At 37.2% G+C, this 16,184-nt stretch overlaps 1 protein-coding gene across 4 annotated transcripts in view; it reads left to right on the top strand.

Moving 5' to 3' along the window:
- RNF144A (ring finger protein 144A) overlaps window positions 1-16,184 on the top strand; it is a 164,767-nt gene that overhangs the window by 140,728 nt on the left and 7,855 nt on the right. For all 4 annotated transcript variants that reach the window (XM_072634284.1, XM_072634287.1, XM_072634286.1 and 1 more), the window contains one exon: window positions 8,544-8,633. In XM_072634284.1, coding sequence (XP_072490385.1) covers window positions 8,544-8,633 — 90 coding nt within the window. The remainder of the gene's footprint in view (window positions 1-8,543; window positions 8,634-16,184) is intronic.

Raw genomic sequence — 16,184 nt, 5'->3', positions numbered from 1 at the left:
GAGGAGTGATAGGAATAGATAGAGAAAGTTTAATATAATTAATATAATATATGTGTAATGTTATATATTATAATAATATAAAGTTGGATTTGGCAGGTAGAAAAAGGAATGGGAGGTTAATTCTGGTGTAGGATATAAGGTAATTAATTTTTTATAATCTTTTTCATTGTGTGATATTTAAGCAGAAAGGCAATAAATATCATTGTACAATATTTAGGCAATTTAAGCAGAAAGGCAATTTATCTGTACCTTATGAACTCTTGTATCTGTGGCACTGAGAGGTTAAGTGTTTTGCCTATGATCACACAGGTAATGAAAGAAGAAGGTGTCAGATCTGTAGTAGGTCTTCCTGACTCCAAGGCTGGTCCTCAATCCACTGTACTTCAGTATTCCTCATAATAACCACATTAATCAAGATCAGGGGTGAGGAACCTGCAGCCTCGAGACCACATGTGGCTTTCTAGGTCCTTGGGTGAGGCCTGTTGATTGAGTTCAAGTTTTATAGAACAAGTCTTTTTATTAAGAGGATTTGTTCTGTGAAGTTTGGCTTCAGACAAAGACAGTTTCCCCGCCCCTGATCAAGATATTTAGTTGACCAGACTACCCAGTTCCTTCTCTCTTATTTTAAAAATAAGCAGTAGTTGACTATACTTTGTGAATGGTGCATGGGCTTTTCCTGTGAGTTGTAAGTCCCTGATGATGCAGGTGCTACTTGTCTGATGGCTAAATTATCCATAGTTTTATTTATTTTTCTGCTTTTACCCCTTTCTACTATTATCAGCTCATTCGAACTTCACCCAAAGTTGTCATGGAAAGGGACATGAATTGAAAGGCAAATCATTCTGATTTGCTTTATCTTGGCTACTTTATCAAAAGGTTCCAAAGGTGAGGTGTTTGAAATGGATTAAAATTTACCTGGAACATCTATAGATTCCCCACCTTCCACCATCCTGAATTCTCTAGCTCAGTGGTAGGTATCAAACTCAAATAGAAATGGAGGCCACTAAACTGTATATAAGGATCCCTGCCAGCCATATGTTGACTTAGAAAACCACATGTGAAAAAAAAAGAAAATAAAAAACACAGGTATGTGTGTGTATTTTAATACACCAATATATTAACATCAGATGAGAGCTACATTTTAATCTGGTTTGGGGCTTAACTTGGGAGTGTTGTGAGCCATGTGTTTGCTGTCTCTACAATTGATTGTAAATGGGCAGGGGCTGCTCTGGTTCTTCAGAGATCTTCATTCTTCCTTTGGAATGACCCAATTTTATAGTGACAATCTGTACATGCTCTCTGCTGCTCTAAAAGGATATTGTCTCACAGACCTTGCAAACCAGTATTCAAATAGTTATTAAAATATCATTCAAAGACCTTTCAATGTCTGGTTCAAGCCTGAGTTAATAATAGTTAAAGATAGGAGCAAAAACTACCAAGCTTTGATGACAGAATATTTTCTATTTAGCATTTTCAGTCAACGTGCTGTTGAGGAGGTGATATAGGAAGGGAGAGATTATTTTAATTTGGTTGCCATAGAAAACAGATTCTGAAGCAAAAAGATTTAGCTTTTATGTTCAGTTATTAGAGACATTCACATAGATTTAATACTAATTACTAAAATGTGAGGCACTAGGCCAAGAATGCTCTTAAAAAGGCATATTGAGGGTATTTCATTAGGCAATTGGATTTTGCTTCTCTGTAATAGTCTGTGGAGAAAAAGAGAGCCTCTTGCTAATAAGTGCTTCATATATTGTTTTTTGTTTGAAAATCATCCATGATTTAAGACAATTTCTCTCTGGTCATATGCTTTAGCTTAGCATTCAAGGCTTTCTGTGACATGGCTCTAGCCTTTTTCTCCAGTCCTATCTGTCAGAGCTCCCCCATAAAAATAGATACACAAACTCCAACATTTATATAGTACTTAAAGAGTTGAAAAGAGATAGATATACACACATATATATAGATATAGATATAGATATGTATGTGTGTATATATATACATATATATATATACATAGGTGTATGTGCATACATATACATACACATATCACTTAACTCTCCATACATTAATCAGTCAATGGACCCAGTGATATTTTAAATGGTTTATGGTCTGTAATCTCTTTATGAGTTGTGAATCTCTAGTTCGGTCCATTGTATCTATGTGTAACATAGCACTTGGTCAGTTCATAAATGAGCTCCTTCCACACTGGACTAGCCTAACAGTGGAAGATTTCAGTTCTGAAATTAAGGATTCCTAAATAAGCCAAGCCCTCTTGGGTGGAGAGAAAAAGAATTACTGCCTCTTTACCCCACCCCCATCCTCACCTATCATTGATTGTCATCAAAGAGAAAAGATCAGTTAGGCAGCACATCTAACCCAGAGCAGACTGACAACCAAGGAGGGATACTGAAATAAAAGACAGATAGAGAAAGTTAACCTGAAGAAAGAAACAGCTCCAAGGCATGTGACTCCCTTGAACCAGAAAAGAATGTTGATGAAAGAAAGGAAATTTACCCTTTGGACACACATGTCCTCTACTTGTATGCTTCACTACCCAAATTTAATGCAAGTTTATAATCTAAGTTTAAGCCCACTATTACCCTAGACTCTGTATTCTTGTGGGAGAAAGTACCTTAGGCTTTTATGGGAAAATATTGTATACCAACTACTCATAGTAAATAACTCCTGTCTAAATGCTTATTAACTCTGCCTGAAACTCAATAGGGAGCACACCAAATGGGGGCTCATGAGCACCAATAAGAGAAACCCTAGTGATAATCCGGGTTACTTAAAGAACCCTGAGAAGTCATCCTGCCTTTGGGGCTGAGCCTGCCAGTGTTAAGCCAAGTTGGAAGAGTGAACCCAGATGGGCTTCTGTACATGTATTATCTCATTTGATCTTCATAACAACCCTGTGAGGTAATGTTAATATTTTTGTCATTTTATACGAGGCAATAGATTTAAGTGACTTATTGAGGGTCACATAGCTAACAAATGTCTGAGGTAATTTTCAAAGTCAAGCTTTCCTGACTCTAAGTCCAGAATTCTGATCCATTAGATTTTTAGCTAGGTTCCTGGCTGCCTATGTGAATGTTCTGTGCTAGCCAAATGGATCACGATCCTCTAAGACTTCAACATCTTATTACACTCTGTTTGATCTACCTAGAATGCCTGTTTCTTCCATATCTGTACTGACATCTTACCTAAGGTCTATCTCCATAAAACCTGCCCTCACTTTTATTAGAACTGATTTCTGCCTCTTCTTAATTTTATTTCCATACCTGGCACTAATCAGAATCAATCTTGTAATGGTTTATTTATGTGCTTGTCTTATCTCTTCTGCTAGATTCAGTGGGAGTAAGGTTTTTGTTTTGTTTGGGACAGAGGTAATGTAAAGAATTGTATAGCAGGGGATTATATTGGAGCCCTTCCCACATGACTGGACCCCTTCCAGTCACACTTGCTTTCTGGCATCTTGCTAAAAGACATATCTCACTGGAAGGAAACTCCTTGGGAAGGCCTCTTATCCAATTTCCCCTTGCAATAGAATTATAGGTTTTATAGAACTAAAAGGGACCTCAGACATTATCTCGTCTGCTCTCTTCATTTTATTGTTGAAACTGATGCCCACAGACCTTAAATAACTTACCTGAAATCATTCAAATAGATAGAGGCAACTAGGTGACACACTAGATTGAACTCTGGGCCCGAGTCAGGAAGACCTGAGTTCAAACCCAGCCTGAGAAGCCTGTCACTTAACCACTCTGAATCTCAGTATACATTTGTTTGGGTATTATGAAGAAAATGTTTTTGTAAACTTTTCCCTGCTTTGACCTCCCACTAGCTTAAAGTATTCTCACCCTTTTCAGATTTTCATTTTCCTAGAATATTTTATATGGATTTCTCTTGTACCCTCATTGTGCCCTTCTTTGTATGGTATTTATTTTCCTGTGTCTATTTATGCTCTGCCCCTCTCCATGCCATGGTACAATTAAGCTCCATATAGGTAGCTAGTTGGCACAGTAGATATAACAATGAACTTAGCGGTAGGAAGACCTGAATTCAAATCCTACCTCAGACACTCACTAACTATAAAGGGTAGTTCTTTAATCACTCTCTGCCACAGTGTTCTTATCTGCAAAAGAGGAAACATAATAGAGGATTTTGTGAGGATCAACTGTGATGAAACATGTAAAGCTTTGCAAACCTCCAAGTCCTATAGAGATGTTATGTATTACTGTTATTATTACTGTTATCATTATTGTGATAATGATGATAAATATCATTTCTCAGATTTTTATCTCCCACTGTGAACGCTGCTTTTCACATAATAGGCATTTAATGACTGTTTGTTGAATAGAATTTTAAAATTAAAAAGTGCTGTAGAAAATCTCCCTGTGCCCCTCCCCGTGCCATCCTTGTAACAGATAGCCTAAAAATACTGATTAACAATGATGACCTCATGTGGATTGTAACTATTAAAATTTTGGAAATTTGGTGTTTTTGACTAGTATTGAAATGAGTAGTGTTAAAGCACAAACCTCAAATCATGAATTTTTAACAGGAATAAAATTTTAAAAAAAATAGGAGAATAGAAACAAATTAAACTTGAGATAGCTAGCAGACACAAAGGATTTTATTTTTAACATTGACTGTCTTGTGGATTGTGACCCTTTTTAACTTGTCCCATTGTTTTTGCTTCTAACTGCCAGCTTACTGAAATTCTCTTTAACACAATAGTAAAGGAAATGTGGCATCCTAGACAAATATACCAAGACTCCAGTCAAATCCTGCCATTGTTAGACCCAAAAGCCTCATTAGTTACACTGTAGTGGGACATGGGATGAGGTCATAATTGATCTTAATATAGCAAAGTGCTTTTTACAAAGTCTGTGTCATGAGATGGGGATAGAAACATATATGTGTTACAAACTTTCAATCATTCAGTAAATATTTACTGAGTGACTTATGGATACATTGGGTCCTGTATAAAATGGGGAGGAAAGGAGAAGGAGAATAACAATTATATGGTATATATTGTATAGTATTTATATAGTATATATAGCATATAATAAAAATTTTTATCTATAAAATTTACATGCTCAGTACTTGGTGCTTTGCAAGTTTTATCCCATTTAATTATGACAACCCTGGGAGGTATGGGCCATTATTATTCTCATTTTACAGATAAAGAAACTGAGGCAAACAGCAGTTAAATGACTTGTACAGTGTCACACAGCTAGTAAGTGTCTGAGGCTGGATTTGAACTCAGCTCTTTTTGTCTCCGAGTCTTGCATTCAATCCACAGTACCATTCAGCTGCCCCTATCTGTTGCTCCTGGCTAGATTAAAAGTACAAGGAAAAAAATAATCCCTATCCTAAAGGAATTTGTATTCTAAGGAGGGAAGACAACGCATATATAAGAAATGGAGATCATATTAGTAGCACCTAACTCACGGAACTGTTCTTAGTATAAAATGAGATAACATATGCATTGTACTTTGTTAACTATAAAGTACTGTGTATGTACTAAGAAAAATAAAATTCATCAAGGAAGACTAGAGACACCATATGTTTGGGCCAAAGCTGTTAGTGAGGAGATAATGAGGTCTGGAGAATCAGGGGTCAAGCCAGGTGTGAAGTGAGCATGGCCTAGGCAAATCATGACATGTTGGTACAGTTCACAGAATCACCCAATCAGGGCAGAGTCCTATCTAGGGTGAGAAGACTGCTGGTGGCCAACCAGTATCAGAGATAAAATTCAGATTTAAACCTTCTGACTGTAGGTCCAACTCAGCTTTCTGTTACACCATTCAAAAAGAAAATTCCAAGAAATTGCTTTTCTGTCTAGCAATGATTTGGACGCCTCTTTTTCTCTTTTAATTGAACACCCATATTTTTTTCTTTAATGGCTAGCTGAGATTTGCAGAGAGATCACTCTCAGTTGCATCTGGAACCCCTCACTCTCCAGAACACATTATTCTATTTCCTCCTTTTATTTCTAGTAGGGAAAAAATAGTTTTGTTATTTGAATTTCCTTTCCCTAATATTTAAAAATCTTTCTCCTAGTAGTTTGTAGAATTTGTTGTCAGTGTTAAATTTAACTATGTGTCTTGGAGTTTGCACTGTATTTTTTGGATGTTTCTGAAGTTGATCTGTGCATTTTTTAGATTGGGACTTTGTTTTCTACCTTCAGAAATCCTGGGCAGTTCTCTTGTATTATTTCTTATTTTATGGTGTTTGTGGTTTTTGGCATATCATGTTCTTCTGGGAGACCTACAAATCTTGACGTTGTCTCTGAGCATTCTGTCCTCGAAATTATATGTTTTGCTTGTAGGGAGATCTTATTTTCTTTTAATGTTATTGCTTTCATTCTCCCACATTGTCCTTTACTTCCTTGTATTTGCATTCCCAATCAATTATCCTCTGTTTTGTTTCTTTAGTGGGACTTGCCCCAGTAGATTCAAGTTTTTCTATTTTGGCAATTATTACCACTGTGCAGGACATAAATGATGCTTTCAAAATTCTTATTCTATTTTAAATCATTCATGAACATCTTGCTGTGGTTTTGTACTTTCTTTGGAATCCACAGGGTCCTCTGCCTTATCAGACATTTACTCATTTTCCTTTGTCTGATAATATTGATTCAGATATGCCTGAACTTTTTTCTCTGATCAGCAGCCCATATTTCTTTACTTTATTATTATCTTCTCTGTTGGTTCATGTGCTTTCTGCTCAGGGTCTTTAAGTGAGTTTTTTCCTTCCTAAGATCTTTGGTCATTTCAGCCATTTTCTTTATTTTTTTTCCTTTTGCTCACTTTCTAACTCCCTCCGCTTTAATAGTATTTTTCCTTGGGGCTGGATCTCCTCTCATAATGGGCAATTCACAGTTTACCAACTGTGGTCTTTGCCCCAAGTGACTTGTTGGGGGGACAGAACTGACCCCAGCTGGATACTTTTGCCTTTCCTTAGTGAGATGAAATAGAACCTCATACATGCGTTCTGCCTCAGTTCTCTGGCTAAGTTCTGTTGTGCTACACAACATTGTTGTGCTCTCAACTACTACTGAAGACTGAGCATATTTCTGCTTTATGGATCTCTCACGCCCTGGGAAGGCGTAAGGTAATTGAGTTCTGGTCCAAGCCTGTGCATTAGCTTGTTCTGCACTGGGTAGTGGGTAAGTGTATACTGAGAAAGCATATTAAAGGTTAGGTAGTATTGTGTTAGTTTATCAGATTTTTACCTTGTTTTTATGTTCTTGGGTTCCTAAAATGTGGAGGCAGCTGAAATTGCTTTATCTCTTACTCATAACTTCTATTTTGGACAAGTTTCCGAGAGGTTATGAGAATTAGAGAAAATATTTAGTCATCCATCTTCCAGGGAATTGTTTTTAAAAGAGTCCTGACACCAGAAAGAGCTAACTCCTCCATTCCTGTTATGGTTGTCTTTAAGAACCACATCTGAGAGCACAGGAATCCAGGTTCACCAATTCTTATATTTAGAAGGGCTACTTCCTGGCCTGAGGTTTATTTACATTCATTTCAAAAGGAGGGCCTGAGCTTTTACAGTCACAGGGAAAGAATAAACTGTATTCACTTTTTCTTTGGAATACTCAATTTAAATAAGCAATGACATTTCCTTTTTCAACCAGAACCAATTTTTAAAAATAACTTTTTCTTGCCAATGCAGAAACATAAGAGATTTTGTTGATTTCCTAGTGTTAGAAAAATGGAAGTGAATATGGTCTCAGCCCAGGAATAGGTAAAGATCACTATGACTGGAAGAATAAATAGCACTTAGCATTTGTTGATAGAATATTTTGAACTTTACAAAGGCTTTCCTCACAATGTTCCTGTAAGGTGGATGATTCCAATGATATTATTTCCATTTTACAAGTCAGGTAGGTTGAGAAGTGAATTGCTTTTCTAGGGTCACTCTGCTAATAAAAGAAAACTAAGTTTCCTGGTCCACTGATCTCCCTGCTACCTGAGCCTGCCTTCTCTGTTATGATTGTCTCAATGAATAGAAATACATAAGTAGAAATCTGAGGAATATAAAAAGTTAAAAGTGTGCCATGTCACAAGTGTCTTTTTGTGTGCAAAGTTAATATTGCAACACAATATTTTTCTTCTGAGCCAACAAGAGTCCACTGTCCCAAGTGATACTTGACTTTTTTGAATCACAGTGAAGACTTCTTTAGGACTCATTCTACAGGGGTTTTTAACGTAGGATCTGTGAATTAAAAAGACAAAAAGATTACTACATTTCAGTTTGTTTTCTTTTGTAATCCTATGAATTTTATTTTTCTTCATGAAAAAAAATATTCTGAGATAAGGTCCAGACTGACAAAGGGGACAACACACACATACACACAGATTATGAAATCCTTGCTCTGGTAATGTAAACTCAACTTCACCAAATCCATTTATTCATAGGCCCATAAGCTTAGTTACCAGAACAGGGGGTTTCATGGAATGAATACAATTCTCTCATTTACTATTTCTTGTTTGTTTTGTTTTTCTCCCTTTCTTGTTTTACAGGATGACTTCCTCTTAATACATTATGATAAAGGACCTTGTCGGAACAAGCTTGGCCACTCCAGGGCATCAGTGATCTGGCACAGAACACAGGTGGGCACCAGGGTTTTTCCCCAAACTGGAGTACTGTGATCCCTGGCTATGCGTTGCTCCGTGTAGTATTTGTTAAAGACAGCCATGAGCATCTAAGAAGTGGCTAGTTTGGATGCACAGGATAGGAAGTTGTAGTGTTATTCTCCTGAGCCTGGCTATTGGTTGTAGGCTTGGTTTCAGGAGCCATGAGCTAGCCTTATAGCGAAGATACTCCTCTTAAGATATTGCATGATGTTTTTTTAAATCCACCTAAAATTTGTAATTACTTAAGCTTTAACTGGTGATGAGATTTTGTAAAAGACTCTTCCAAGTTAGCAATGGAAAGGGGTTTAGAAGTCTGAAAAAGAAGTGGGAAAATCCACATAGAATCATTAGGTTTAAAGGAACTTTAAAGGGACAGTTCACATGGTGCCTCCACCCCTTACTATCTCAAATGAGGAAACTAAGTCTCAAAAAGGAAAAGTGAGTTGTCTGACTTCACACAAGTACTATCCAAGGGTAATCTCCTTGTGCCTGTTTCTTTATATGTAAATTGAGGTGAATGCCTTCACTATCAACCTTGCAGGGTTATAAGGAGGACTATTTAGAACTGGAATGGAATTTAGAGCTGATATGATTTAACCTCTCAACCGGAAGAATCTAAAACTTAAAGACAAAAAGTAATTTGTCCAATATCTGTGTGCTTGAATACAAAGTAGCAGAAGTGGGATTTGGATCTAGTTATTCTAAAACCAAATTCCACTGAATGTCATAGCTTGAAGGGTGAAGGAAAGAGGTGGCCTGGTGGTTTGCAACTATGATAGCATTAGGTATAAATATGGAAATGATGATAAAACTGGATGGGGGAAAGGTTCAGTCTCTTCATATGTAAAATTCATAATTTGAACCAAATGACCATCAAAGTCTTTTTCAGCTCTAAAAATCTTTTAATTGTATGACTTGTGCAAAGTTGTCCCCTCTGAAACTTGTTACAGGAAATGGCTAGCTGTATGTGATAGAAAATTAACTTACCTTTCAAAATATTAAAAATACCTTCAGAATAAAGTGTAAATATAAGGGAGGCCCTGGTAAGAAGTTCCTTCTTAGAATATTTTCTTATGTACTTCTAAAAAAAGTTATGACATTTTAAGAGTCTCAAAGATTCCTGTGAGCTATTTGGGAAACAGCCTAAGAACAGAGGGCAGGGAAATACACACACACACACACACACACACACACACACGTATATATATGTATACACATGCTCATATATGCATATATGTGTACATATATGTGTATATAGAGATTTAGATATATCACAATGGACTTTCATTACCGTTTTTTTTTAACTTTTCACCCTACATATCCACTAGTCTTTACATGATTCCTTCCCAAATAAGTGTTTATTAAAAAGATATTCTGCTAGAGGAAAACCAAATTTCAGGCTGCCATATTCTGGGTATTTGTTAAGGCTTTAATGTGTTTCTTTAGTGTTACAGCGCCCCCTGGTGAAATAGTAATTTCTGCAAGTAGTAATAAGAAACCCATCCATAACCTGGAAAGACTGAAAAATTCCTCTTCTGGGAGACCGATATTTTGGTAACTTATTTTACAAAATGGGAAGGATCTATGATTGAGTGAATTTTTCTACCAATGCAGTACAATGCAATACTAATACCTATCTGAGATAAGTCCTAGGGAAGCTGCCTGGGGCATGCAGAGTTTGAGTAATTTGCCACAGGTAGGGTTAGAAGTACAAATCAAACCCAGATCTTGACTTCAAGCCCTGAATTCTATCCAGTAGGTCATAGATAGTGTATGGATGACCAGAATGTCATTGGCTAATTGCTTTTAATACTTCATCCTCTTAGGCCTTTGACCTGTCCTCTTTGATTTTGTAATAAAAAGCCATTTTCACCTTTAATATGGGGTGGGGTAGGAAACAGGCATTTATTAAGTACCTACTAGGTGTGCCAGGCACAGTGCTAAGGCTTTACAAATACCTCATTTGATTTTCACCTTTGATGATGATAACTTACATTTCTGTAATGTCTTCTTCCACCAGTAGCTTTTTGATGTGGCTTTTGAAGGCTATACCTCCCCAACTTCCTAAAGTTTTGGCAAATAATTCCAAGCTAGAGAGTCCTCGAGAACACTACCACTGGCGGAGGATGTAGTCTTCTGAGCATCAGTCTGACTAAGTTCTGAGAGTCTCAGTACGAGATGAGTGGCTATCAGGTGATGCTTTTTTTTTCCCTTTTAAAACAATAGCAAGCTATCTTACTACCTGCTAAGGTATGGAGGGGTTGTGCTCTGCAGAAATGCAGATGATAACTTAATAAAATAAATAATTTATTTTATAATAAATAAAGATAAATAAATATAAGATAATTTAATAAAATAAAATAAATCCTCATAATAACTCCACTGATGATTATGTGGCCAGGATTTAATAGTGGCCAACTGGACTTTCCTGATTGGTGAAATAAATCACTGGTGAAATTGGCGAACCAACTGATGAAACTCATTTTAACTAGCCAGCCTCAGGCTCAACTATGCTTTTTCAGCCTGGCCTTTCTTGAGCCTGTCACCCTGTATGTGCATATATATACCTCTCCCCCACTCCCCCCCCACACCAATTTCTTTTAATTTTTGCTTTGAGACCTATAATTAAACCAATAAGAACATTGTTTCTGGAAAAGGTATATCAATTGAGTGTTCTTTTGTGCCACTCTCCTTCTTTGTTATTTAATAGACTAAAATACCCCTCCTTGGCCACCACTCCCATTTATTGATGTATTTATGCATAGCTTCTCTCTATTACAAGGGCTCTTCACGGTTTTTTTTTTTTTTTTTTTGGTTGTTGTTTGTCATGGACCCTGGTGGCAGTCTGGGGAAGCCCATGGATCCATTCTCAGAATAGTGTTTTTAAATACATAGAAGAAAACACATGAGATTACAAAGGAAACCATTTGCATTGAAATATAGTTGTCAAAATATTTAAAAACTCATGGATTCCTTGAAATCTCTTTAGAGACTCCTCTTTAGATCCCCAGGATAAGAACTCCAGCCCTAATGGCTGGAAGGCAATGGCTTCCAAAGGAAGGAACTGTTTCCCTACCTTGAGTAAGTGCTTAATAAATGCTTTTTTTTCATTCATCCATTATATTTGTTAGTGTCCCTTAATAAAAAATAAAACAAAAACACCAGGAAGCACACCCTGACACTAAACGGAGAATCATTTCTATGTGGGCTGGACAGATTCCGGGGCAGATTTCTAAAACAATGAGAATCCACATACTTGCTAGGTCTTCAGAATCAGATTTCCTAGTCCTCAAGCATACTAGCTGTTATTTTGTCTTACATTTGGCCTCTGTTGGCCATTGTGTGACATCAGATTTTCAGTCACAGATTTCAGAGCTAGGAGGGACCTTATAGAACATCTGACTTGAACTTTTCCTCTTTGAGAGGAGAAAATTAAGGAACAGTGAAGTAAAGGGACAGAGTTGAAACTAGAATCCAGTTCTCTTTGACTTTCAGTCAAGAGATTCTGTCACTATATTACTCCCATGTAAACGTAGTTAAAATGATGAGGTGTAGGATAAGTCTTTATATCTTTATCATTTCCAAGGTGCTTTCATATACATGTCCTAATTTGCTCTCCTATGAAGCATACAGAGCAGATATTATTCCAGTTTTACAAATGTGGGAACTCAAGTCATATATCATTATTCCTATTTTTATAAATAAGGAAAATAAAGCTCAGAAAGTACAGGAAAAAGCAAAGAACTTATTAGAGTTGAAAGACATAGGTTATAATCCCAGCTCTATCTTTTATTAAACAGTCAACATTTATTCAACCCTTCTTATCTGTACTAAGTTCTGATGATACAAAGACATAAGCAAAAAATAGTTCCTGTGCTTGAGGAGGTTAAATTATACTAAATAGACAATATGTACACATATTGGTATAATCAAGACATATACTAAGCAGACTTATGATAGCCTTGGACAGGAAGGCCCTAACTGTAGGACCTTGGCCAGTCTGGGAACCTCATGTACTATACAGTCTCCTCATCTGTAAAATAAGAGGGTTAGATTACAATAGGATCAAAGATCTAGTACTAAATGGAGCCTTACTGGTCCTCTAATTCAATACCTTCTACAGATGAAGAAACTGAGTCTTAGGGAGGTAAAATGACTTTTCCAGGGTCACATAGGTGATAAGCATCAGGGTCTTTCTAATCACAGAGGTCGATGATTTTATGATTGTGATTTTATGATTATGAAAGGCCATCCCCTTTTATTTTCTGTGAGTCTAAGATGACTTGCCCAAGTTGGTTGTGTCTGAGGCAAATCTAGAACTCAGGTGCCCCGACTCCCAGCTCAATGTAATTTTCACTTGGCAGTGCTACCTTTCATCTAAAATATAGACTTTCCAAAATTCACCTCCATTTACTCAATACCGACTCTCATAGTCCCCTTATATTACAAGGCCTATAGAGCACAGGTAAGGATCTAAATCAGACATGCCTAGAAACCCACCTGCTAATAAAACATATGGAAAGGAAAATTGACAAACAGCAGCATGCTAACTGTGCTGAGACAGAAAGAACTATCCGTACAGGAAGATATCTTATATTTAATTTATGAAGAAATAACCATCCAGGGAAGAGTGAATTGGCTATTTCCCTAGGGAAGGTAATGCCTTATAATACTTGACTGTTGCAGGACTGAGGAGGCCCTATGCATTTTTGGGTGATATAGAGATCCCTCAGGCTGGAAAAATCTAGGAATAGCTCTAATAAAGAGAGAGATGTGTCAAGGGAGAATAACAGCCTGACCTAGTTTTTTCCTCAGTTCTTTCCCCTCCTTATCCCCTGTTATAAGCCCCCAGTTGTAGAAGCTGATTTCAACTAGGTGCTCATTTCAGGGTTGGCCCACTTGACTCTCCTGGTGTTAGAATGTGCTCATGGCAGAATTTTTTTTTAACAAGGGACTTTCTTGGAATCCTTAAGCTGTCCTAATCCTCACACCCAATCCTAAGAAGAACACCACACCTTCCAATAAAAAAACAGCATCCATTGAGGGAGTAAAATACACAGGATTAGCCCTGTTGGGTAGCAAGCCAACTGAAAACATCCACCTTCCATTCCCCACATGTATCTGTCTTCCAGGGGTTCAGTCCAACAGATTTTTGAGGTCAAACCTCTTTCTACTACACCATGTTTTCTTATCTTTCTTTGCTTTCAAAATAAACTCCCAGCAAGGGAAAACACGTTGGTCACGTAGACAGACAGTCTGGGTTCTAATCTTTACTCTGACGCTACATGTGTGACATTGGACAAGTCAAATCTTCTTTTGGGCCCCAGCTTCCTCATTTGTAAAATGAGAGTGTTGATAGGATGATCTTGATTGCCTTTCTCTACCCCTCCATGAACCTTATGTGTGACCCTGAGTCTAGGCACTACTTCCTTCAGAGCCTTAGTTTCCCCATCTGTAAAGTAAGGGAGTTGAACTAGATAATGTCAAAGATGACATAGAGCAGGCTTGCACAACCTGTTGCCTGCCAAAGAATTTCAGGCAGCCCGAGAAAAATGTAAAGGATGCTTTCCCCTATATTTTTCCCGGGCCTCCTGAAATCCTTTGGCATACCCACAGGTCACTTTTGGCCGGTGGGCAGCAGGTTGTGCCACCTAACCTAGAGATATCACATAATCCATCCATTTGCTTTCAAGCTAACCCACAGTATATACAGTAATACCTTATTTATCTTACGTCTTCAGCATTGGAGTATCCCACAGACTGAATTTTCCAGATGCTTACCACTTTAAATACAGAAAGCATTTTAAAAATGTATCTTCTTGATAGAGGCCTTTCTAAAATGGAATTTAGTGTTCTCTTCAGAAGCTGTGGTTACCAAATACAAATTTACCTTTCCTTGAAGACAGCTAGGTGGCATATCTATATCTATATCACTATTTATCTATCTATATCTTATCTATATTGAGAGAGAGAGAGCTAAGTTTGCAATCAGGAAGACCTGCGTTCAAATGTGAACTCAGACACTAGCTGTGTGACCCTGAACAAGTTACTTAATCTTTTTGCCTCAGTTTCCTCATCTGGAAAGTGGGGATGATAATAGTACTTAATATGTAGTAAACACAATATAAATGTTAGTCTTTTTTAAAGACTGTTTTTAAAGAAACAACAGATTTCAAAACAAGACTTGAGTTCAAATGCCAACTTTGTTACTTATTTCTTTTATGTTCTAAGAAAAACATTTAACCTCTCTGATCCTTATTTTTTTTTCATTAACTTTTTTTTAATAGATTTCCTTCTGTTCCTTCACTGCCAGGATGTCCAGCATCACCTCTCAATGCTGTCAATGTACCATTCTTTAGCATCTTTTCTTACCCTTCACTACATCTTCTCCTCTGCTGTGGGCTGAGAAACCAGATGACCTCCCTTGTTAGAAATATATGTTAATTAAGAATAAATTATTTTAAGGTATAGATTTTATAGCATCTCTTGGCCATCCCTTTTTATTTTCTATTATTTATGTTTTTCAGAAAAGTAAGGAATGCACTATATTTGCTTTTCATGTAATTTTATATCCAGAAGGGACATTTGAAGGTCACTTTGTTCAACTCTCTCCTTATAAATTAGACTCCTAGAAAATTTCCGACAAGTGGCCATGCAGCCTCTTTTTGACCACGTTAAGTGTCAATTTCACTTTTGGATAGTTCTCATTTTCAGGAATTGTTTCCTTATATCATCAACCTGAAATATGAAACTCTGTAACTTGTACTCATTGCTCCTAGTTCCACCCAATTCTACCAAGGAGAACAAATCTGATCTTTTCTCCAAGTCACAGTTTTAAAAATATTTTAATAAACTGAAATAAAACATGACTTGAATGCCATAGAGGTTAAAGTCAGGATAGAATAACAGAGGCAACTAGAAGCAGGGATGAGAATTCTCATGGACAATGCATAAACTTTTATTCACCTACATCAAATTTGCATGCATGCTCACCTGTGGGAGTGAGCAGAGGAGGTGACATAGGGGAGCAGAGGTGGGGACAGTAAGTGATTCTGCAGAGAAGGAAGCCGCAACCCAAATTCTTCTTTTGTGTATGCCTGAGTTTATTTCATGCTTTGGACAGCAGGTGGTGCTCTCTCTCCTTTTTATAGAGCTTCAAGACCATCTACTCATAAATTCACAATCATCAGTTGGCTGCTTACTATGAGCCCAGCCCCTTTTCTGCCAGGCACTATGGAAGATAACATTTCTTCAGTTTCATTGATATTGCCTTTTCCATCACACAGTAAAATAATCTGATAGTACAGAGGAACTACCTCTGGGCTATGGGACAAGATACCAGGGATCATGTTTCAATTCTGCCAGTAACTTCCTCTTTCTGACCCTCAGTTTCTCCATTGGTAAAATGAGAAGTTGGACTAGAATCAGAGACTAGGCTCTTTCCCACTCTGACAAATCTCTGGGTCTGGGGGCTGCAAAGAGAGCTGCTGCCATCAAAAAAAGAAGTGATTACCTTGTAACCACCTT

Source organism: Notamacropus eugenii, chromosome 1 (genome assembly GCF_028372415.1).
Source record: "Notamacropus eugenii isolate mMacEug1 chromosome 1, mMacEug1.pri_v2, whole genome shotgun sequence".
Taxonomy (NCBI): Eukaryota; Metazoa; Chordata; class Mammalia; order Diprotodontia; family Macropodidae; genus Notamacropus; species Notamacropus eugenii.
The sequence above is the reverse complement of the archived record's forward strand: the minus strand, read 5'-3'. Positions and strand labels throughout refer to the sequence as shown.